The sequence below is a fragment of the Loxodonta africana genome, chromosome 23, assembly GCF_030014295.1.
Source record: "Loxodonta africana isolate mLoxAfr1 chromosome 23, mLoxAfr1.hap2, whole genome shotgun sequence".
Lineage (NCBI taxonomy): Eukaryota > Metazoa > Chordata > Mammalia > Proboscidea > Elephantidae > Loxodonta > Loxodonta africana.
In genome coordinates, this window is record NC_087364.1 from 24765346 (window position 1) to 24791542 (window position 26197).

Genomic DNA, 26197 nt, shown 5'->3' on the forward strand with positions numbered 1-26197 from the left:
GTTCAGTACAGTGAAACAAATAATAATGTTAGAATAAAGGTAATTTGAAAGCTTTTATGTCTGGTGCAAATGCACTTCTTTTTTTTTTTACCCTTAATATAAAGAAAACTTTAACTGTGGATATCAATAATTTAATGCAGCAACTCTATTTTTTTCATAATTAACTTGAAAATGTTTACATGCTTTCAAGATTTCAAACCCACAGGTAACCAAAACTGCAAGCCTCAATTAAAAATGTAAGGGCTCTCAGACTCATATGTTTCTTTACAACTTTATAGGTGCCCCTCAAAGCTATATATTTAGCATTCCAAATTAAGGGGAAAAAAAGGTATTTGCCTGACAATAAAAAGCTTATTCTTTTTCAAAATAATAAATTTCCCTTGACTTGTAAAGCTTGGAAGTGACACTTAACCAAGCTGAATATGCTAGTTAATATATGTGATTTATCTCATTTAATACACTCAGGATTTACCTTCTTTTCTTCTGAAAGATACGTTATTGCTGAAGATTTAAAACAGGCAGCCTAGGAAGAAAGTGCTCCAATTTCACGCATGAACAATTCAGAAATTCTGGTCCCCAAAGTAATTGCTTACAAAGAGCTCAAGGTCTTTGCCTTGATTAGTTAATTGGGAAATAAAAATATATTTGATTATTTTTATTTGTCTCTTTGAATCCTTTGCCTCTCTTATCTTCTGCATATTAGGGCATGAGTGAGGTTCCGTTGTTAATTTTATTTACTATGAGTTAAAACCAAGATAAAAATCTTAGCTAAGTAAGTTATTTATAATTCGCACACACATACACACATAAACATATACAACACACAAAAATGCGTTCATTTTTATATTACTAAGGAACCCTGGTGGTGCAGTGGTTAAGCCAAAATGTTGGCGGTTGGAACCCCAGCCACGCTGAGGGAGAAAGCTGTAGCAGTCTGCTTCTGTGAAGATTCACAGCCTTGGAAACCACATGGGGCAGTTCTACCCTGTCCTATAGGATCACTATAGCGTCGCTATGAATTGTAATCGGCTACATGGCAGTGGGATTGGTTCGATTTGGTTCGATTTGACTTAAGCGTCACTTTTTTTTCTTTTTCAAAAAATATCTGAGGTTGGCTGATTCATTCATTTCGTGGTCAAGCCTGCACTAGGCATTTCTTAGGTGCTAAGCACTCTCTTTGGCAGTGCACCACACCACCAGCACCGTCGAGTCATTTCCAAATCATGGCAACCCTATAGGACGGAGAAGAACTGCCCCCATAGGGTTTCCAAGGAGCACCTGGTAGATTGGAACTGCCAACTTTTTGGTCAGCAGCTGTAGCTCTTCACCACTATGCCATCAGGATTTATGGGTTACCTGCTCTCAAAGTGGACACATTAGGGCATGGAACAACATGGTATACATTTGTGGCTCTGATAAGTACTAAGAATCCAGTTTTTAAGTGACATTGTTCTTTATTTTTATTCTTTCTCATTCAATTTGTCCTGGTCTTTACTTTTAACAAAAAATAAAGGATAATAAGTATTGAAAAAGAAATATTAATAAATGAATTAAGTACACAGTGGCTCCATTATTAGACTGCTTCCCTTTGGTTGCCTCCCTCCAACATAATAGAGTTGGATAGCTGTTGGAATACTTAGGAAAGATTGCTACTTAAAGAAAAATATCTCTTCTAGATATCCATAGGAAATAATGAACTACAGAAATTTTTACTGAATAATTTTTTAATGTTCTCAAGTGATGGATTTTTAAAATAATAAAACTCTTAAAGCTGGTAGAACCTTCATCTGTGGGTCTGCTTCTCCAGACCTTGTTTTGAGGTCATGTTCTTCAGATTCAAAGGGTGAAGGTGAGGGGGATTTATTTACTCATCTCTCAGAATCTGTGAAGTTTGATTCAGATGTTCACAGAGATCTGGGAAAGAGCTTTTGGAAGTGGAAACAGCCTCATCTCTCTTCCTCTTGGGCGCTATCACATTGCTAGCTACTTTGCTCACCGATTCTAGCTATGTGGATCTTTTTATACCCAGCAGAACCTGAAATACTCCTGAAAATGCTAGTTTGGACAATGGGCAGGAACTGCAGATAACTAGCCATCACACAGGGCTCCGGGGTCAGCCCATTTTAATCCACTTGTAAAGCCCAGGATGCCTGAAAGCCCACCATTTACTTAACACAACACCCAGAGAGAGGCCTCTGCCCTGAAGCTCCCTGTGGAATGCATACATCTTTGTTTCCTGCTGTGTGCCCATCATTGATCAAAAATCTATGAATGACAAGACTCAACTCTAAAGAAAGGCAGTCTCTATGGAAAAAGCACTCCCCTTTAAAAGTCACTTTAAAGAAAACAATCGATTGTTCCTTTTCTAACAGGAAGACTTTGATGCTTTCTTTAGAACAAAAAGGTACATCAACACTCTGCAACTAATAACATCTTCGAAAGGTCAGAAAACAAAGCAACTGAATAGTTTACAAAAAAAGAAAGTTTCCCAAGAATATTCAAGAACTGTAAAATTTACTGTGCTATAAAATGCTATTTTTTTTTTCGACAGACAGTGGTTAAAGTGAGTATATTTAAGGTGCTTCTGGGAATAACATATTCACGGTTGGGAGTTGTCAATGAAATGTTCAAACCCCTGACTGAGCAAAGAACTACTTTGAAGCATCTGTGTTAAGACACTGCTGTCCTCTCTACTCCCTGACCACAATGGTAACTCATTTTAAGAGAAAGAAGGCCTGATAAATGACTAGTGTTTTATGTTATCAGGGCTTTTATTATTGATTCCTTTTAATTCATGCAAATAAAATTTAAAAATTGCACTGTTTTAATGAAATACTATAAACAGTAAAACCTTGTGTCAATTCTGACTTATGGTGACTCTGCGTGTCAGGGTGGAACTGTACTCTATAGGGTTTTTAATGGCTGACTTTTTGGAAGCAGGTCACCAGGCCTTTCTTCTGAGGCATCTCTGGATGGACTCCAACCTCCAACCTTTCAGGTAGCAGTTCAGTGCATAAACCATTTGCACCACCCAGGGACTCCAACTATATACACAAAAGTATATGAAATACTGACATTTGTTGAATTCTGTTACCAAACCAAACCAAAACCAAACACAGTGCCGTCGAGTCGATGCCGACTCATAGAATTCTGTTACAGCAGCACTAAATAACTGCTTACTAGTCTATTTCTTTTATACATGCATCGAAAGTATTGAAAAGAAAACTGTGTAATACCCAGAGAGTCACTAGAATTAAAGAATTTGGTTAAAAATGTATTCTAAAATACAGGTACGCAGCGTCCCATGCATTCAATATGTACCTTAGACAGCTCCATGCCTGGGCCACACTGTTTGCAGAGGACGCAATTTCCAGACCGATCCCGAAATTCTTGTTGTCGACAGTCTCCTGTTTCACAAATCACTTGACATGACTGGAAAAAACAAGTTAACAAAACGTTATCCTGAAATACTTTATTTATTTATTTTTTACAAGAAAGGAACAATACTTCTAGTGTTATTCGCATAACCACTGAACACTAACATTAATTCAGTGTTGTTGTCAGTTGCCCTCGAGTTGATTTTGATTCATGTCGACCCATGTGTGCAGAGAACTGCTCTGTAGGTTTTCAAGGCTGTGACCTTTTGGAAGCAGATCACCAGGCCTTTATTCCGAGGTGCCTCTGGGTGGGTTTGAACCACCCACCTTTCAGCTAGTAGTCGAGCACTCCGCCGATTGCGCGACCCAGGAACCCCCAATATGAGGCAAATTTAATTTTCACTTTAGAAAGACAGACCAGAAGAACCCTCAGGACTATGGCCCTAATACACCCTTCTGATCCAGAACTGAAGCCATTCTCAAAGACCGCCTTTCAGCCAAACACTAGTCAGGCCCATAATATAAACAATAATTACCTGAGACGAATGTGTTCCTCAGGACAATCAATTATACGAGATCGAAAGGGCAATATTTGCCCAAAAGTAAAGATGAGAGGGCAGGAAGGGGTAGACAATCCAGACAAAAGGAAATGGGGAACCCGGGGCAGAAAAGGGGAGAGTGCTGACGCAGCGTGGGGAATGCAACCAATGTCATGGAGCACTTTCTGTACAAATTACCGAATGGGAAACTCATTTGACCTGTAAACTTTCATCTAAAAAACAATAAACAATTTTTAAAAAAGGAAAGAAAAGAAAGGACACTTGCTGATAAATCAGTGAGCCTGGTTCTTGTCTGTATTCCAGAGAGTACTAATTCGTTTCTTTGCTGTCTTCCTCTGATACGCCTATGAGCACCTCAGGTAAAAAACCACTTAGGAGCCATTCCTCTTTCTAGGTGGTAAGATGCATAAAAGGCAGACACGCCGAGGCCAGAGGCCTCCCACTGCCTGAAAACTCCGGAGCTCAAAACTATTTTCTGATGTTGAAGAAATACAAACAGTTCATGTATCATGAACTGGATAAATAAATTAAACAGAATGGATTAGTAGAGCCACAAGAACTGTGAAATTATCCTTTAGACATTATCACAGGCATTTACTCTGCCACCCAGTGTTGATGTAGGCATTTCAGCCTTCTCCAGCTGAACTACATTTACGTAGAGAATGTCTTCCAAAATACAATTTCAGACAATCACGAGATCAGTAAAATTCCTGATTGACTGATGATGATGATGAAAAAGACAACAGCAGCCAAACTGTCTGAACTCCTTGAAGTAAAAGTGTTATGTAAATATGAGCTTACATTCTTACTGATTACGATTCAACCACTTGCTAGAACCCAGCAATACACTTTGGTTCATAGTATCTAAAAAAAAAAAAAATTGCCATCAAGTCAATTCTGACACATGGAAACTCCATGTATGTCAGAGCAGAACTGCTCCATAGGGTTTTCTTGGCTGCAGTCTTTACGGAATCGGATTGCCAGTCCTTTCTTCCTTGGTATTTTGGGTGGGTTTGAACCACCAACCTTTATGGCTAGTAGTTGTGTGCAATCCTTTTGCACCATCCAGGGACCTCTGGTTTAGAGCATAGGAAAGATTACACTTGGCAAAAACAAAGTTTGTAAGTCATTATCCAAAATATACTTTTTTTTTCTTATTTTACCTAAAAGCAAGTTCACCATTGACACTTTGATCCTACAAAACTGTGTTTATCTTTTTCTTAACAAACAGTATTTATGGAAAACGTTGGTATTAACAGAATCTCAGAATTGATGAAGATACTCAGTTGAACATCTTAAGTAGGAATGGCCCCAGGAACATGTCTGACTGTAATTCTGTTTTCCCAAATGGTAGGATCCCTCGTGGCGCAGTGGTTAACATCTCAGGCACTTTCTCCAAAGGAGAAAGGTGTGGCAATCTTCTTCGGAAAAGACTACAGCCTAGGAAACCCTGTGGGCCAGTTCTACCCTGCCCTACAGGGTTGCTGTGAGTCAGAATCGACTCAACAGCAACAGGCACAAGTTTTTTTTCTCCCCAAATGAAAGCTGAAAACCTTAGGAGGCATGAGGAACAGAGGCTGTTTTAATGCACAATGCCTATCACTGTGTCATGTACACGGAGATGCACAGTGAATTGCTTTTTGTGGTTACAATAATGAGCAATTATTCAGAACAAACTACTTCCACCTTGAAGCAGGAATATCTGTAATGATATCTGCCAACTTCCTTCAACAAAACCCAAGCTTTAACCTCTAGGGCAGGCAGGAAAGAAAATTCAAGGTAGGGTTTGGGATGGTAAGATTATTTAGGGCTAAAGGTCTAATAATTTCATCCCACTCCCTTAACTACCAATCTTGGAGGAGTGTGATTGTGTTTAAAGGAGCCAGAAGATTCCCTCCCATGGGATAGAGACTGTAATCTCTACAACCTCTTTGCTACACACACCCTTTATCTAATGTTTAATGATTTTAATTGAGAGAAAGTTTTCTTACATCTACCTGAATTCCAGAGTCCAATCTGACTCATATTTCCGCTTACTTTGTCTTCTAAGAGGAAACCCAGTGGGATAGTGGTTAAGTGTTACAGCTGCTATCCAAGAGGTCAGCAGTTCAAATCCACCAGGTGCTCCTTGGAACCTCTATGGGGCAGTTCTACTTTATCCTACAGGGTCGCTATGAGTTGGAATCAACTCAACAGCCGTGGGTTTGGTTTTTTTGGTTTGTCTTCTAAGAAGGCTTTTAGTCTTGAGTGAAACAATTCTTAATATACTTATAGGTTGTTATTATATCCCCATACCTAAATCAATTACTTCTGAATACCTTTATAGGTCTTCTGTATAAAAATTTCCAACTGCCTTTAATGCTTTTTTGGAAACAAGACAGATGTAACTGTATAAAAGTAATAGCTCTTATAAAAATTCATTCTAAAGCCAGCAGAAACCTCCTAAGTTATGGGCTCAAAACTAGAATTCAGGGTCTGTTGTTGTTGTTAGCTGCTGTTGAGTCAATTCTGACTCATGGAGACCCCACACATGCAGAGTAAGACTTCTCTATAGGGTTTTCAAGGCTGTGACTTTCAGGAGCAGATCACCAGGCCTGTCCGAGGTGCCTCTGGGTGGGTTTGAACTGCTAACCTTTCAGTTAACCATTTGCATCATCCAGGAACTCCCTGTTAGGATCTAGGATATATTATGTGAGACATATCTGTAAGTCCAACGTGACATTGTCATAATACTACAAGTAATGTTACAATTTTACAACTTCATCTAAATTTGAAAAAAACAATTTCAACAACTGTTATAAATGTGAAGACTGAACAGAAATTTTTAAATTGTCAATTAAATATAAAAATGATCAAATGGAATTTGTAAGAATTAAAAAATAATATGAGATCAGAGAGAGAAAACAGTTTTGGTATTGCTTCTACGAATTCTTTCACCACATTCTTGTAAGAGAAAAGAGCTTACTTACCAAGTAGGCTAGTAGGACCATGATGGTAAACATTGTTTTCTCTTGTCCCAGTAATACTTTTAAAGCCATTGCTCTTATTAAATGTAATTATTGTTGAAGGGTTCTAAAACAAAGAAGGAAATACGCCCAGCATTAAACACACGAGTTGCCGTGCACAGTACTGTACTTACTGTATAACATTTGTTGTTGTTGTTAAGTGCCTTTGAATCGATTCTGACTCATAGTGACCCCATGTGACCGAGTAGAACAGCCCCATAGGGTTTCCTAGGCTGTAATCTTTACAGGAGCAGATCGCCAGGTCTTTCTCCCGAGGAGCCTCTGGGTGGGTTCAAACCGCAACCTTTGGGTTAGTAGCAAAGTGTTTAACCGCTAAGCCAACAGAGCTCCTTCATATAATGTTTACCATTTACTGTAAATGCTAGATAATAAATATTGTTTATGTTTCAAAAGAACTACCTTTTAAAAAGATACATAGACAAAAATAATGAATTCTTTTAAAATTTAGGTTAAGAGGATTGAAACTTTATCTGCCTACACGTTATGTGCAAACTTCTACTAGCTCTGAATTCCAAGGCTACACAGGCCTTTTTTTTCCACCCAAGTCTCCATAGTGCCCAATCTCATTCATCCAGTAAAGAATTACATGAAAACAGTGACAACATAAACCTTGCGTTCATGTAGGTTTACACTGTGCCAACAGGATGATAATAGATAAAATAACAATTACCATTTGCTATGCATGCATGTGCATGACCGGGCACTATTCTTAGATGTTAACTTATTTATCCACATAGCTCCTCTAGAAAGTAGATGCTATTGTTATCCCCATCTTAGAGAAGGGGAAACTGAGGATCAGAGAGGGTTAAAGTAACTTGCCCAAGGTCACATTACTAGTAAGAGAAAGAGCCAGAACTCAGACTCAGATAGGCTGGCTCCAGTGTCCCTGTTCTTAATATACTGTGCCACAAATACCCTGCAAAACCACCTTCTATATTTAATAAAGAGTATGCTTGCATCTTGAACCTTCGTCACTATTAAGAAGAAGACAGCTAACTTTTGACATTTATGAATTCTTCCCACAGCCAGTACAGTGCATATTATCTATGAGCAGAAAAATAAGCATTCATTCCAAACCATCTCAAAGGCATTTTCAAGTGATGGAATTTGAGGCACTGATGTGATATTTCAGTAAAAGTAAAACAAACAAACAAAAAGAACCTCTTGATTTTGACCAGAAATGATCTAAAATGTAGAAACAATTCCAACAATTTTTCACAGGTCCACACCATGTCAAGAGAAGAGATTTATATTTTAAAAAAATGTTTAAAAGGTTAAAAATCATCTGGTGGCTCCATCTATCAGGTAGGAAACAAAAGCTCTGTTTCCCTGTAAAGTTCAATCTTCCAAAACTAACAGAGACCCAGAGCAGATAATCTGACAATTTAGAAAGAAACCAGAGCAGAGAATCGCTGGCCAAACAGCTCAAGAAAAACAATAACAACAACAACAAAGGAAGTGGAGCTGGGCAGCCTGCAGTTCCAACTGCCGGACAAGCAGGGGGATGGGGGGAGCCTGAAGACGGCACCAGTGGCTACACTCTCAGGGGCCGTCACAGCAGGGCAAATTCTCAGAGTGGGAAAAATCTTCTTATGTTTCTTGAATGAATGACCCATTTGAGTGGATTCAAATAGCTTTTTAAAAAACTTTTCTGGCTTCTTGCTCACTGCTTTTTTTCCACTTGCATATCTCAAAATCACCCCACGATTACTCAACCATGTGATTTACTGTGGACACAGGCTTGGGGTCAGAAGATACAATCACATGCGCTAAAAGGTATGCTTCAGGTTACTTCCTTCTTGATATGGACCGAAAAGAAGCAAAATAGTAAGACAACAAAATAATAACATTTGTTAATTTTTAAAAAGTAAAAATGTGTAATTTATATAAACCCATTGCCGTCGAGTGGATTCCGGCTCATAGTGACGCTATAGGACAGAGAAGAACTGCCCTCTAGGGTTTCCAAGGAGCAGCTGGTGGATTTGAACTGCCGACCTCTTGGTTAGCAGCCAAGTTCTTAACCTCTGTGCCACCGGGGCTCCATAATGTTAGGATCTCTGGTGGCACACTGGTTAAGAGCTTGGTTGCTAACAGCAAAGTCGGCAGTTCGAATCCACCTTCTGCTCACTGGAAACCCTACGGGGCAGTTGTACTACTATGAGTTGGAACTGACTCAATGGCAACAGGTTATAATTTACATAGACCTAATAGGGTCGCTATGAGTTGGAATCGACTTGATGGCACTGGGTTTGGTTTTTGGTTTTGAATCTAATACGGAAAAAAGAGTACCAAAGCACCTGGAACACATGCATGATGCAAACAGTTAATGCTCTTGGCTGCTAACCAAAAGATAGTAGGTTCGAGTCTGACCAGGGACACCTTCAAAGAAAGGCCTGTCAATCTACTTCCAAAAAACAGTCCACTGAAAACCCTCTGGAGCACAGGTCTACTTTGATGCACACAGGGTTGCCATGAGTCGGAGTCAACCCAACAGCAACTGGTTTTACCAAAACATTTACACAAAATACGAGAAAAAAGATTAATAGTCAGAGCAACTACTCTGGACAGAAGACATTACTGGGGTAGTATACTAACTGCTGAGGAGGACAGACAAACACTGTACTGGATTTTTTTAAAGACAGCCACTGACGTGCGTATTAAGTTAAAAGTCACGGTACCATGACTTTGACTTCATATGTAGACTTATTTTACGAAAAAAAGAACGTAACAAAATATTAACAATGGTTGGGTTCACACTGTGGCATTATGAGTCAACTCTTCCCCCCTTTTTCTTAAAAATTCTAATAGTGTGAATATTTCATTAATAATAATTAAAAAAATGCATTTAATGTTCTTGGGGCCAAAAAGTAAGTGACATGGTCTTACTCCTTGAAAAGTTTATGAATTAAAAGAAGTGACGAGGAAAGAAAAACAAAACACAGATAAACACTACCAAAAAAAGGAGAAATGAAATAAAATACTATGATTTTTGCTTCGCAGAGATTTTTCTTTTTAGATGATAAGCTAGAAAAAAAAAATTAGTGGAACTATATAGTCTATGTGCTGACTTGTATTATTCTCCTAGCACACAGGCTAAATTGAGTATTTTGAATGAGAAATTCAAAATTAGCATTGCTGTACCTGAATTTTCAGGGGAGCAAGCGGAGTTGCTCCCGCAAATTATTATGTAAGCTCCTTAACCTGGCATTTAAGCTCTTTTGAATCTCACCCAGCTGGCCACTGCGCTTGGCCATACCAAAATACTCATGGTTCTTCTGAACGTCCATGGCCTCTCCCTCCCGCACAGACCGTAACCGTGGTGTGGACAGTCTTTTTATTGAATTCCTTCAAGGATCAGTCCAACTCTCCCCACTGCTGAGAGGTCTTCCATCCCCAAACCTCCATGGCCAAGCAATAGGGAATGCACTCGCTCCCTGGGTCCTACAGCCCTTTCTACAGTTAGGTAAGCATTTAGCACATTGCACACCAACTGTATTCCTTCCTATTGTCAGTTTTATTCATCAGATTGTACGCGCCTTCAAAATAGAGACCATGCGTTACTACTCTTTGTATTCCCAGTGCTTGGCACGATGCCTGGCACATGAGCTGCTCAGTAACCCTTGTTGAATGAATAAAGTCAATGGAGAAGCACAAAACAACGAAGAATATATTGTGAAAAAGCAAGTGAGATCTGGTTGACATAACAGACTTAAGTCTTTCTAGTGAATAGAAAAAAATTCTATTTTAGATGTACATAAACTATCTTATTATATCTTCAAGGGATTAGACTAGTTGTTGTCGTTAGCTGCTCTTGAGTTGGCCTCCTAATCATGGTGACCCCATTCACAACAGGATCGGGTCACTGTGATCTATAGGATCTATAGTCTCTCCTAGCCTGGAAGCTCCCCTGAAACCTGTTCAGCATCAAAGCAGCATGCAAGCCTCCATGGACAGATGGGTGCTGACTGCATAAGGGGCACTGGTTGGGAATCAAACACAGGTTTCCTGTATGGAAGGGGAGAATTCTACCACTGAACCACAGTAGAAAGTTTTAAGTAATACAGTGATGCATTTTAAGATATACTGATTCACTTAAAAAGCGCAAGCAGTTCCTTTACAGAAGATTTCTTACAGTGGAAGCTGGAGATCTAGATAAGCCATGAAAATATATCACTTCTCTTTCCTTTGCTTCTCTTTCAATCTGGCTTTTTATACCAAGAGATTGGGAAATAATTTAGACTGGGTAAATAGTTCTCAAAGAATGTGGGAAGATTTAAAGTCCATATATGGCAATCAGTTCTAACAGTTTTTTGCACTTAAACCCAACGTGAGTAAAAATAGTCTGGGTTTTATTGGGAATTGTCAGGGGAAAAGGGCAACCTTCTGGGTTTTATTCCATTTCTTAGCAACGTCACTTTGATCTTGCACATGTATAAGGAGATAAAAACAGAACCTACATCTTAGCAGTGTTGTGAGGATTAGCTGAGATCATGGGTATAAAGGACCTAGCCCTGTGCCTAGAACATAATAAAAGCTTAACTGATGATGGTGCTGATGTTGTTATCGTTGACGTTGTTACTGAGAACGCCACTTATTAGCTGTGTGAACTTGAACAAGTTACTTAACCCTAAATCTCAGTTACTACCTCCACCACCTGTCAGTCTGCCGTACTCTGGTGGCTTATGTGTTGCTATGATGTTGGAAGCCATGCTACTGGTATTTCAAATACCAGCAGGGTCACCCATGGTGGACAAGTTTTGGTGGAGCTTGCAGACTAAAACAGACTAGGAAGAAAAGCCTGGTGACTTGCAAAAATTAGCCAGTGAAAACCCTACGGATCATGACAGAGTATTATCTGATATAGCACTGGAAGATGAACCTCCTAGGTTGGAAGGCACTTGAAATACACAGTGGCCAAGCATACCAACGATTGTGAAGATGGCACAGAATCAAGTAAGTTTTGTTCTGTTGTATATGGGTCACCATGAGCTGGAGCCCACACAAAGCCCACTAACATAACGACAGTTGAGATTGCTGTGGAGGGTTAAGTGAGGTAATGGCTGTAAAGTGTTTACATCTGTTAAGAGAGTTAATTGATACAAACCATTTCTGGAATATAAAAATTGTTGGCGCGGTGGTTAGGAGCTTGGCTGCTAACCAAAAGGTCAGCAGTTCAAATCTACCAGCTGCTACTTAGAAACCCTATGGGGCAGTTCTACTCTGTCCTACAGGGTCGCTATGAGGCGAAATTCACTCAGAGGCAATGGGCTTTTTTATACAAATGTTAACGATCATTGTGGTTTCTGCTAATGATTACTATTATTGAGGGTCAAACGATCCAATGTATGTGACAGTCCTTGAAAACTGTGGTCTGTTAGACAACTGTGAGACATGATTTAGATGGTCACATCAAGTGGCAGGTAGTGCCCTACCAGTTGCTGCTGAGTAAGTTCCAACTCATGGCGACCCATGTGTGCAGAATAGAACTGCATCCCATAGAGTTTTAAGGCTGTGACCGTTTGGAAGCAGATCTCCAGGTCTTTCCTCCGGGGTGCCCCTGGGTGGGTTTGAACCGCCAACTTTTTGGCTAGTAGTCGAGCATTTAACTGTCTGCACCACCCAGGGGCTCCTAGGCAGCATTCTAGGATTCCTACAGCCCCACAGAAATTGTTCAAAGACTAAGGATAGATGGCAAGTTTGAATTATCACTGTGTTAAGTGCTTTGCAAAAATAACTTTTTCCCCTTACTACCACATTTCTAGGAGTCCTGGGTGGTTCAAATGGTTAAGCACTATGCTACTAACCAAAAAGATGGCAGTTCGAACCTACCCAGAGACATCTTAAGGAAAGACCTGGAGATCTACTTCCAAGCCATTACAGCCATTGAAAACCCGATGGAGCGCAGTTCTACCCTGACACACATAGGGTCACCATGAGTCAGACTCCACTCGACAGCAACTGGAACCACACTCTAAAAAGTAGATATTTATTCCCACACGATGGGAGAAAACACTGGGGGGATCCAAGTACTCACATCCTAGAAGCAGTGAAAACTGAATTCCAGTCCATGCCTGGGTGAATCCAGAACAGGACTTTAGTCATGTGGTGCAGATTTAGGGTTGTGTCCTCCTACACTGCAGCATAAATGTCCCATCCCACTAGGGAGAGTAGTACTACATCAACAAAACCGTTAACAGGTATATAAGGATACATGTGATGATTTACCCATTTATTCAGCCAAATTTTATTAAACAGTTGTTGGGTGCCTGAAAAGTGGCAGAGGGGAGAAAACTACAAAAGCGTTCATAGGTTAGCAGGGGTGATAATCTCATAAATGTTTCTTCATACATCCCAGCCAAAGAGTATTTTAGAAATAAACAATTTACCTGGTGAAGTGTTATAACTGTGATCTTGAATTTTCTGGAATAAAATTAAATACCTTGTGAAATTCTTTGGCATTTATAAAAAAGAAGGAAAATTTAATGAAATAACCTAGATATTTAAGTAATAATATTTAAAGTAAAAATAAAGCAATAAAAAGGTTATTTATTGAAATTGCTTTTAACTTCTGGGCATTCAGGATCTGGTCTAGGGATGGAAAAATGTTTTTACATCCTCAGTGTTCTGTTTATTTGGGAATGACTTATCAAGCATGAGGCATATGAATTACTGAGATTATGTACCATGGGTCCATGCTAGTTTCATAGTTTGCCAAAGTATCCAGACTGGACAACATCTATGAAGAACCTAGCACTCATTTTGGCAGATCTTGTGCAGAGAAACTGGCCCTAGCTAAGCAGTGCGGGAGCACTAATAATGCCTGGTTTACTGCATGGTGAAGCCAAAAAAAAAAACATTGTTGTGAAGTCGACACTGACTCATGCTGACTCCATGTGTATCAGAGTTTTTTCAGAAGTAGATCACCAGGCCTTTCTTCCAAGGTACCTATCGGTGGACTCAAAGCACACCAGTCTTTCAGTTAATGTGGTAGAAGCATGGAATTTTTGTTTTATTGTTTTAAGAATAACTTATTATTTTGAGAACTTTCTTTCTTGTTTTTGCATCTGGGTTTTTAATATATGTTGGGGACTTGGAAACACTATAGTCCTGCCTTATAAATAGCTGCTGTGCCTCCGATAACAATTGGCTCAGTCTCTGACGCTGTTTCTTTTTCCTTTGGGTTGATGTTACCATGAAATTGGGCTGAAAGTGAGGCTGTGTAGGGGCCAAACCTACTTGCAAAAATTGGAGTCCAGCCTGTCATCAGCCAGCTGTGTGACCTTGGGCAAAACGTCTCACCTCTGTGGGCAGTTTCCTCATGTCCATTCCCGAGAACTGAATATCTGGGCTAGATGATGTCACAAGTTTCTTCCAGCCCCTGCAACCTATGATTTAACACCTCTGCTTTAGGCTACATTTCTTCTTCTTCTTTTTTAAATTTTATTGTGTTTTAGGAGAAAGTTTACAGCACAAATTAGTTTCTCATTCAAAAATTTATACACAAATTTTGTGATATAGGTTGAAATCCCCTCAATGTGATAACACACTCCCCCTTTCCAGTCTGGGTTTCCCTTTCCAATCTGGGTTCCCCTTTCCAATCTGGGTTCCCCTTTCCAATCTGGGTTCCCCTTTCCAATCTGGGTTCCCCTTTCCAATCTGGGTTCCCCTTTCCAATCTGGGCTCCCCATGTCCATTGGTCCAGTTTTCCTGTCCTTTCCTGCCTTTTTGTCTTGCTTTGGGGCAGGAGTTGCCCATTTGGTCTCGTATATTTGATTGAACGAAGAAGCACATTCCTCTCACGTGCTGATGTTTGTTTTACAGGACTGTCTAATCTTTGGCTGAAAAGTGAGCTTCGGGAGTGGCTTCAGTTCTGGGTTAGCAGGGTGTCCGAGGGCCATAGTGTTGGGGGTTCCTCCAGTCTCTGTCAGAGCAGTAAGTCTGGTCTTTTTTTTTTTTTTGTGAAGTTGAATTTTGTTGAACATTCTTCTCCAGCTCTGTCTGGGACTCTCTATTGTGATCCCTGTCAGAGCCAATGGTGGTGGTAGCTGGGCACCATCTAGTTCTTCTGGGCTCAGGCTGGTGGAGGCTGTGGTTCATGTGGTCCTTTAGTCCTCTGGGCTAATATTTTCCTTGTGTCTTTGGTTTTCTTCATTCTTTTTTGCTTAGGATGGGATGGAACCAACTGACATATCTTAGATGGCCACTCACAAGCTTTTAAGACCCCAGATGCTACTCAACAAAGTAGGATGTAGAACATTTGCTTTATGAACTATGTTACGCTAAGTGACCTAGATGTCTCCCAAGACTATGATCCCCATCCCTCAGCCCCAGCAACTTGGTCCCTCAAGGTGTTTGAATGTGTTTAGGAAGCATCTATGGCTTTGCCTTGGTCAGTTTGTGCTGACTTTCCCTATGTTGTCTTGTCTTTCCCTTCACTAAAGTTGACACTTCTTTACTATTTAGTTAGAGATTTCCCATCCTCACCCCTCCCCTTCCTTGTGACCATCAAAGATTATTTTTTTCTGTGTGTAAATCTTTTCTTGAATTTTTATAATAGTGGTCTCATACAATATTTGTCCTTTCATGATTGACTTATTTCACTCATCATAATGCCCTCCAGATTCATCTATGTTGTGAGATGTTTCATGGATTCATCATTGTTCTTTATCGTTTTGTAATATTCCATTGTGTGTATATATCATAATTTGTTTATCCATTTGTCTACTGATGGGCACTTAGGTTGTTTCCACCTTTCTTCTATTGTATATAAAGTTGCAGTGAACATGGGTGTGCATATGTCTATTGGTGTGACTGCTCTTATCTCTCTAGGGTATATTCCTAGGAGTGGGCTTGTTGGATCGTATGATATTTCTATTTCGACCTGTTTAAAGAGGTGCTGTATCATTTTCCATAGTGACTGTACCATTTTACATTCCCATTAGCAGTGCGTAAGAGTTTCAATCTCCCTGCAACCTCTCCAACATTTATTATTTTCTGTTTTTTTGATTAGTGCCAGTATTGTCGGGGTAAGATGGTATCTCACTGTAGTTTTGATTTGCATTTCTCTAATGGCTAATGATCATGACCATTTATTCACGTGTCTGTTAGCAGCCTGAATGTCTTCTTTGGTAAAGTGTCTGTTCATTTCCTTTGCCCATTTTTTAACTGGAACGAGTGCTTAATTTCTACAAGTTGTTTTCAATAGTAAAATTAAGAATTTACTTGACAGATTAGAAAATCTCCCAACCATGAGTTCTATGTCAAAGCAACAGTAAGCTAGGGCTGAGTATCAGTCATCCTTTACATGGGAGAACGCTACTCTCTAGTGCTCCTCAGTCTCCACCACTCCCTATTGCACACCTAGCTCTCTTCCCTCTAAAACTATAAATCATTCAAAATACGTGCCCAATGAATGCTGAATGAATGAGTAAATTCATTATTTAGGGTTGCTGTGAGGACTTTCCTACAGCAAAAATGACAGACTTTATAACTAAGAGGAATAAAAAGTATTAAACCCTATTCCAGTTTAAGTACTATTTTAAGTTTTTTTTTTTTTAATTTTAAGGAGCCCTGGTGGTGCAAGTGGTTAAGCGCTCGGCTCCAAACTGAAAGGTTGGCAGTTTGAACCCACCAGCTGCTCTGTGGGAGAAAGATGTGGCAGTCCGCTTCCATAAAGGCTACAGCCTTCGAAACCCTATGGGACAGTTCTGTTCTCTCCTTTATGGCCGCTATAAGTTGGAATGGACTTGATAGCAATGTTTTTCTGTTTGTTTGTTTTTGATAAGGACTGAAACAATATATATGTAACTAACTTGAGATTGAAATATAAATTATTGTGGTAGAATAAATTTCAGGTCAGACCCTTAATACGGTGCTATAATCTTGACAAACACCATGAAGGAAGATTTATTTCTAATTTTAATAATTTAGTAACTCTTCTGAGAATGATCTTTATTTTTGATCTTGTAGGTGACCAAAATATGAATACTGGAATAACTAGAATAATTTTATTTATTTTCCATCCCTTAAAAGCTATTTGATTTATTATCCAACGTATACAGTGTATGCAATAGCTAACAGTTTTTGTCTAGTAAAACTGAATTAACATTACATAATAAAGTTATATTCAACCCATACATTTTTCCAATATGCAATAACCTGAAAGATTTTTCAAAAAATAAACATTAAGTAAACTGGCAAGCTCACAATGTATAAAACCAGCATTGAAATAAACCCAATGCCATAAACACAGCCTTTTACATTTTAATGCTGGAACATAATCATAAATGGTTTAAAAATAGTGTCAGCTCCACATCTAAAAGGATGAAAAATTAATTCAAAATTTAGGGTACTGATATTTGCAAATAGTACTATAACTCCATGGTTCCATTTCTACCGTATCCTAGCCTTTGATGTCACTATATTCTGCACAACATTCTTACATAGCAGACTTGGCAGCCGTTGCTGTAGTCGAGGAAGCTCATAGAGGTGTGCAGTAATAAGAATATACATATTGCTCTTGGCTAGGAAGTGAGAATAATTCCCCTTTTTCAAATCATGAAATATTTTCTACCAAAACCTCTACAAGCTTGAAAATATTCTGCTGCCAAATATGATATCTTTATTTCCCCCAAAGTTCAAAACATTAAGGGCCAGTGTCAGGCTTCTAAAATCACTTTTTAAAAAAAGTAGTTAAATAGAATAGGGTTTAATACTTTTTATTCCTTTTCGTTATACACTCTCTCAGCTTTGACGTAGGAAAATCACTATCAGTATTCTCAAGATGTTCAATCAACAAGCATATGGCACATGAGAAACGTTAACTAATATCACTGAATTGTCTACGTGAAGACTGTTGAAAAAGCAAACGATTTGTTATACACACATATACCTCAATAAAAGCAAAAAGAAACAAGCATATAGCAACTAAAATTCCTTTCCCAAAATTCATAAATATACCTCTATCCTAAACTATAAATAGAACGATTGTAGCATCAATGACTAAGGAAACCTCAACCCAGTCTATCTTAGGAAAATTGTGCAGAACCATCACTAAAACACAGCTGTTTAAATTTTTATTTAGAAGGGAAACTGAACAGACTCCAAAACCACTCTTTATACCATTTGTAATGTTCTTTTCCAGAATAAGTAGCCTCCATTCCTTTGAAATTTCCTCATATTAGACCCATCCTAGCAGACTGAAGAGTGGCTAAATTACTTTCAGTCTCCAAACATACGAGTTCCTTTGTCTCGTATAATTGCTAATGTGTGGTTCTTCTTTTTTTTAAAACCCGGTCTAAAAACTTCAGTTTCAAAGGTACATATTACGTGATGTGTGGACTAGAAGATAACACGACGCAGTTTAAACATCTTACTTTTGAGTGTAAACATTTTAGACAGATAAAATACGATGAACTCACTGTTCAACAAGTAAATCATGAGAAGAATTTTTCTTCGTATCACTTTTTTTTCAGTTACAAGGTTACTTAAAAATGCCTATAATTTAATAATCAGCTGCCATGAGACAACTGTATTTAACTGTTTGTCACTCTCTTATCTCCTAGGCAGCTGTCAGTTTATTTATTTGGGTGTACATTTATTTAAGGCGTGCATACTTATTCAAACTGTACTCAACACAAATGGAACATGCTTGCCTTTTCCAGAATTTTAAATGCTTGACCTTAAATGCTGGTTTATCAGGCTTAAAAGAGGTTGACTATTTTTCATGTACTAAAGATGCCTGGAGCCCTGGCAGCGCAGTGGTTAAGATCTCGGCTGCTAACCAAAAGACTGGCAGTTCAAATCCATCAGCTGCTCTTTGGAAACCTCATGGGGCAGTTCTACTCTGTCCTATAGGGTCGCTATGAGTTGGAATCGACTTGATGGCAGTGGGTGTGGTTTTTTGGTAAAGATGTCTGGGTCTCTGTGTTTGTGTTTTGTTACTTTTTGAGGGGCGGAGCTAATTACAGGGGATGGATTAAGGGCAGATTCAGAGATTTAAATAGGTCTGAAAAAGGGAAATCAAATTCTCTTCAGGAGTGTTAACAGAATTCAAAAAAGTCCCCCAAATGTCTGGGGTCTTAAAAGCTTGTGAGTGGCCATTTAAGATATTCCACTGGTTTCACCTCATCGGGAGCAATGGATAATGAAGAAAATAAAGACACAAGGGAAAGATTAGTCCAAAGGACTAATGAACCACAACTACCACAGCCTCCACTAGTCTGAGTCTAGCACAACTAGATGGCGCCCAGCTACCGCCACTAACTGCTCTAACAGGGATCACGACAGAGGGTTCCAGACAGAGCTGGAGAAAAATGTAGAAAAAAATTCTAACTCACAAAAAAAGACCAGACTTACTGGCCCGACAGAGACTGAAGAAACCCCAAGAATAGGGCCCCTGGACACCCTTTTAGCTCAGTAATGAAGTCACTCCGGAGGTTCACCCTTGAGCCAAAGATTAGACAGGACCATAAGATAAAACCAGACTAAAGGGGCACAGCAGCCCAGGGGCAAGGACTAGAAGGCAGGAGTGGATAGGAAAGCTGGTAACAGGGAACCCAAAGTCAAGAAGGGTGAGTGTTGACATGTTGTGGAGTGGGTAACCAACGTCACAAAACAATGTGTGTACTAATTGTCTAATGAGAAGCTAGTTTGTTCTGTAGACCTTCATCTAAAGTACAATAATAAAACAAATAAAAAGTCCCCCAAAGGCCCTAAATCCATGTAATAGTGCTACCACTGACAAATTAAATTAATATATTAAGATTAGTATGTGACTATTCTGGGATGCCTGGGTAGTACAAATGGTTAACATAGTCCACCCAGAGGAGCCTAGGAAGAAAGGCCTGGTGATCTACCTCTGAAAAATCAGCCACTGAAAACCCTAAGGTGCGCAGTTCTACTCTGACACCCACGGTGTCATCATGAGTGGGAGTCAACTCAACAGCAACTGGTTGTGTGACTATTAAATGTCTCCATTTCCCATTCTAAAATACACACAAATTAAAGCTCATAATCATCTGAAGTAAAAAGAAAAAAAATTCTGTTCTTTTTAAAAACCTCTCATATAGCTATATCCAAAAACAAAAAACAACTACAAAAAAACTCCTTGCCGTTGAGTTGATCTTGACTGATAGTGACCCTATACCAAAAAAAAAAACCCCAAAACAAAAAACCAAACCTGTTGCCGTCAAGTCGATTTCGACTCACAGTGATGCTATAGGACAGAGAAGAACTGCCCCACCGGGTTTCCAAGGCTGTAATCTCTCCGCAAGCAGACTGCCACATCTTTCTCCCACGGAGTAGCTGGCCATGGAGTAGCTGGTGGGTTCGAACTGCCAACCTTCTGGTTAGCAGCTGAACATTTTAACCACTGTGTATTCAAGTGTTCTGGATAAGGAAGGCACTTAACAGTGCAACTTCAAGTACACAGTCTTATGTGCCCTTCGCTTCAAATTCAAGACCTAGCCTAGACTCAAGAATCCTCGGGGACTGCTGTCAGAAGTACAAATAACTTCCCTGATTATCCCAGGAAATACTAACACAACTTCCCAGAGTTAGCATTTACTGTGGAAAAAAAATTCTAAAGTCAATAAAACCATGTGGCCTATGGTAATAAAGTAGATTTTTCAGAGATTAAAAAGTAAAGGCCTTACAGAGCTCATGATAATGCTCCATGTACTGAAGTCAAGGCAATATTTTCAAAATGGAACTGCATTTCTATGTTCTGTATTATTCCAGAAGGTGATAAATGCCATAGAAAGAAAAATCCTTTTTAAATACTCACATCTCTATGAATAATAACCTCAAAAAACTGTCTTCTACAGTAGGATTCAATTTCTGGCACATTCAGCCCTTTTGTTACATATCTTCAAATTGGATAATAAGCGGTGCTTGAAAGAGAATATAATTTAAAACTACATGAAAGCAGCATTGGCCAAAACGCCTAAGGTGAAACGGCACAACAGAAGACACACAGAGCTAATGCAATATAATCCTCCCTTTTGCACAAAAGTGTCTGATCATGAAATAACAACATCAAAATAAATTCCTCTGTTTGCATAAGTCATGTTTAACAGCAACAATTTCCTGTTTATATAAAGAAATTGTTTCCTAGTCAAGAAAAACCATTATTAAGAGAATTACATCTTCATCAATATTTTGAATTAAACTCTTTTAAAGAACTACTGAACAATGCTTAGGGTTTTGTTTGTTTGCAAATTGAATCCTTTATTGGAAAAAAAAAAACACAACCCAAGTGAGGCAGTTTCTTACAATAGTAAATGTAGGCGAGATGAATAGTTCATTGCCAACAAAGCAGATGATACAATTTTGATCCTGTCAAACTTGATCTCCAAGAGTGTATTAGCTCAATTTCTAATGGCATCAAAAAATGTCAAAGGACTGAGAACTAACCCCTCTCTCTAAAGAAGACAACACAAATCACTGTACTAATATACACGGCTGACATTTATGAAACTTTCGTTTCCCACAGACAGACTGTTTATGGGGGGGCACTTACAAATCTTGACCGTTCTCCTTCTCAGCTGACTCCCCAGAGCAGCTAGTTCCTCGCGCGGGCCGGCTCGATCCGGCACCCGCGGCTCCGCTGCGCCTCCAGCCAAGACAGGCGGCCGTCGCCTACTGTCCGGGGTAAGCATCACTCGGCTTATTTAAATACTCACATATTTCTGCCTTAGAAGCAGATCTCAGCGTACGAGGCCCCTGGTAACAGGTACCAGGCGCCCACACTCTCGCGCCTCCAGCTTCTTGGCAAAGCTGGGGCATCTCCGCACCTCCTGTGCCCTTCTCTCCCTGGCTGTCGCCCCTCCGCGGGGTCGCCTTCCCCCTGCTCAGCACCCCTCCTCTGCACGAGAGCATTCCGGCCCGCGCCCCTCTCCCACGCGTCGGGCAGCCGCCTCTTCCCCGGGCGCGCCTCGCGCGAGGATACCACGGGGCGAAGGCCGGGACCTGGGCAGTGCCGCGCAGTCCCCGGCCGGAGCTGGTCACCTACCCACCTTTCCAGTCACCAGGGCGGCTCCGCGGACGGCGCACCCCGTCCAGCCCTACAGGTGCGGACCGCAGTCAGAGGCTGGGGGGACGCAGAGCTGGCGGGGCAGCAGGGCGAGGGGCGCGAAGCTGGCTGCGGGTCCTCTCTGGCAACCCACTTCAACACCTCCGGCTACACCCTCGCAGCGCGCCCTGTAGCCGGGCAACCACCGCCGCCCGGCGCCCCGCCCCCGCCCCGCCCCCGCCCGGCGCCCCGCCCCTCGGCGCTCCGGCCTCGCCCCCTGGGCTCCCACAGTCACCTCCTGCCCAACTCTCCCCGCGGAGGTCGCGGGCTCTCCTGCGCCCGGTACCCCGCGGCTCCAGGAGGGTACGAACCCGTCCCTCAGGCCGACCTCCAGCGACCCCAAGACCCAAGAGCTTGGTTGCGTTAGGGAAACTTTCTTCGGAGAAAGCAGGGAGTCTTCTTGTCCACCCTGGCGTGTTTTGCTGGTGCCTTTGTGCTTGCCCTTTGCCGGGTCGCATCCTGCCCAGCGCCTGCTTCTGCAGCGGAGAAAACCACAAAGAAAGAAAGAAACCCAAACCCTTTGCCATGGAATCGATCTCGACTGACACTGCCCTATAGGAAAGAGTAGAACTGCCCCCATAGGGTTTCCAAGGAGCAGTCGAACTCTTTACCGCTGCGCCACAAGGGCTCCCCAGAGAAGAAGAGGCCCCGGGAAAAACATGGCCATTAAAAGATGGCCAGATTGTGGTACGTTTGCTAGGGTTGATGAAGACCCGGCTCACTAAGAAGAGCCTCCACCTTCATTCACTGATGCATTGTTCCAGCAGGTGCTCACCCAGGGCTTGCTCTAAGGGCCTGGGCGTCCTACACATCGCCAGCGGTTCCTTTTCCTCCCCTAGGACCAGCCAAGTCCGTCTTCCAGGGTCACTCAACCAGCCGGGAAACTAGTGGTGATGCGGGAGAGCACAGGGCCTGGGCCCGAGGTGTAACTGTTACCTTATGTAAGGCGTGTTTACACGTCTGAGCTATCGTTTGCTCATTTCACAGATTTGTTGGATGGATTAAAAGAATACTGTATGTAAAAAGCACCTCGTCCAAAGTAGAATGCTACAGAAATGTAAGCAATGATTGTTGTATCCGTCCAGTGAGATTCCGTGGGTGAGATTCCTGCAAACCACAGGTACTGTACATCACTTTGGGACAAAGGGACATTCCCCATTTCTCAAGTGTTGGTTTTGTCTTCCCAGCTAAATTGCAGGTCTCTTTGAAATGGGACCAAGTTTTATGTTTCTTCTGTAGACCCTAAGTTTCACAGTGTTGTTGTTTTTAGTTGTGGTTGAGTCAGCCCCCAACTCACGGTGACCCATGCACAACAGAATGAAACGCTGCCCAGTTCTGCCATCCCTGTGATCAAGTGTGGATAGCACTCTTGTGATCCACAGGATTTTCATTGGCTGATTTGCAAAAAGTATATCGCCGGGCCTTTTTTCCTAGTCTGTCTCAGTCTGTAAGCTAGTGAGTAGAGGGCCAGACAACTCAAAGATCTCCTCCCCCTGGGATCTGCCACACCATGTTGCATTCATTTTTGGAAGGGTGTAGTAGCCTGCTCCCCGTTCTCTATTTCTGTGAGTACCTGTGTTCTTTTGATCTTCTGAGCTAGAAATGCTGTAACTTTGATTCTTCTCTCTCCTTTACCTTCTGTCCTACCTGTGGACCATTACCTCGTAATCCTACAGCACTGTATAATCACTGCCATGCTCAGTACCACATTATAGTGAAGTTATCTGAGTTTCTTTCCCCAACCAGACTTCAATTTCCTGAGGGTGTGTCTCTTTTTCTTTAATACCGGGAAGCCTAGCACATAGTGGATACTCAGAGAATCTTTGTTACACTGAGTCCTTGTTTCTCCCTTTGAAATGACCCCTGCATTCGCCCTTCCTTACTCTTCCCTTTTCCTGCCCACGGCCTCCACCACAGCATAGGCCTTCTCTCCCTACCTCCCACTGTACCTGAGTGTCTCTGCAGCCAGCCACCTCCGTTCCTGCTGCTCTGCCCAGCCGTCCTACTTTCCACCTTTCATCCCTGCTAAGTTAAAAGATTTACAAGAGGCTTCTCATTGTAAAGAGTGGCTTTTCCACATCTGGGATTAACATTCAAAGATTCAAAGATTCCCAAGTTTGGGCTCCACCCACGAGTTCAGCCTTATCTCTCCTCCAGACCACACACCATATTCTGGCCAAACTAGTCTACGTGCCTTGTCTCTAGTGTGGCCTCAACTTGCCCTTCCCTTTGCTCTTTAAGTTTCCTCTTTGTGCTCATCCATTTCCCTTACCTTTCTGACTTAAGATCTTACTCATGTTTTAGGACCCAGCTCAAAAGCCACTACAGTGCATCCCCGACTTACAACGTACTGCAGTTACGACAAACCACACATATGACCAGCTGCTTTTTTTTTTTTGTATATCTTATTGTTGTTGTTGTTGTTAGTAATATGTACTGCCTACAATATTAAAATACATCTGTAGGTTTATATGTAATGTGTCCAACCCCCAAAGACAAATAAAGATCAGATTTATAAATAAAAAGCAATAATAATGAAAATTAAAAAAAAATTGAGGTATTTTGTTTTATGTCAACCTACTTATGATGGAGTTGTCAGAATGGTACCCTGATGTAAACTGGGGACCACCTATATTCTCATGAGGTTTTCCCTACTTCCAGGCTATAATTATCTCCAAAGCATGCTGCATTCTGCTTTTGTGTCCTAAGTATTTGCATACTTAGCTTTCTTCCTCAAGGAGTTAAAATCTTCTCCAGAGAAGGGGCACGTTTTGTTCAAACTTGTATCTCTGATAGTATCAAGCCCTCAAACAAATGTTCAATACAAGTCTTCTGAGCAGAGTTTAATCTGCCAGCTCAGGACCCACCTTCTTTAACTTCAGCCAAACACGCTCTTGTTCCTCTCTGACCTCCTTTTGTACTTAGAGACAAAAAAAAAAAAACCTCATTATTTAGTTCATCGGCTCTTTTTCTTTCTTTTTTTTTTTAACATAAAATGAATGAGTAAAGGGAGTAGCTGGATCTTGGCTTTGATTTCAGTTCATTAGTTCTTGAATCGTTTCACGTGTGTTTATTTGATTACTTTCCCAAGTAAGCTTGTTTACTCACTATGAAGAGAGATCCTGTCGTTAGCACCATTGGGCTGGGCATCAGATAACCCGGTCTTGTATGCCAATACTGCCTGTCACTAGTTACATGACCTTGGAGAAGTTACTTAACCATTCTGAGCTTCAGTTTCTTCACAGGTAAAATGAGTTGCTTCTCTGGTGATTATTAAATAATATAATGTATTTAGAGCACTTAAGGAGCCCTGGTGGCTCCTTAAGCACTCAGCTACTAACTAAAAGACTGGTGGTTGGAACCCACCAAGCCACTTGGTGGAAGAAAGATGTGGCAGTCTGCTTCCATAAAGATCACAGCCGTGGAAACCCTATGGAACAGTTCTACTCTGTTCTACAGGGTCTCTATGAGTTGGAATTGACTCAACAGCAATGGGTAACCCAATGCCTGGATCAAAGTAACCAGAAAAAAAAAAAAAAAAAACCCCGTTGCCATCAAGTCAATTCTCACTCATAGCAACCCTATAGGATAGAGCGGAACTGCTCCATAGGGTTTCCAAGGAGTGGCTGGTGGATTCCGACTGCCAACCTTTTGGTTAGCAGCTGTAGCATGCCATAGCTCTTAACCACTGCACCTGCAGGGTTCCCAAAGTAAGTGCTCACTAAATAGTAGCCATAGTTAATAGGGATCTACTTCTGAAAAAATCAGCCATTGAAAACCATAGGGAGCACAGTTCTACTCTGATACACATGGGGTCGCCATAAGTAGGAGTCTACAAATGGCAACTAACAACAACAACATATTGCTTTTGTAGAGCTTGCAGTGCCTAACCAGTTGCTGTCGAGTTGACCCTGACTCATGGAGACCCCATGTGTGTCAGGGTAAAATTGCGCTCCGTAGGGTTTTCAATGGCTTGTTTTTCAGATGTTGATCACCAGGACATTCTCCCATGGTGCAAGTGTTTGCACCACCCCAGGACTCCATGCAATGCCTAGTATCAGTAAATAAATGAGGACTGAAATGGTAAACTGCTCTATTCTAGCTCCTATGTGCATCTCACTCTTATAGACAGGGTCATTTAAATAAATAGGCTTACAACTT

General features: G+C 40.9%; 1 protein-coding gene across 1 annotated transcript in view; it reads right to left on the reverse strand.

Annotated features, from left to right (window-relative positions):
- TNFRSF19 (TNF receptor superfamily member 19) overlaps positions 1 to 26197 on the reverse strand; it is a 113618-nt gene that overhangs the window by 81620 nt on the left and 5801 nt on the right. The window contains exons 2-3 of the mRNA XM_003414033.3: positions 6907 to 7009; positions 3322 to 3432 (exon numbers count right to left, since the gene is read on the reverse strand). Of these exons, the coding sequence (XP_003414081.3) occupies positions 3322 to 3432; positions 6907 to 6975 (180 nt within the window). The 5' untranslated portion in view covers positions 6976 to 7009. The remainder of the gene's footprint in view (positions 1 to 3321; positions 3433 to 6906; positions 7010 to 26197) is intronic.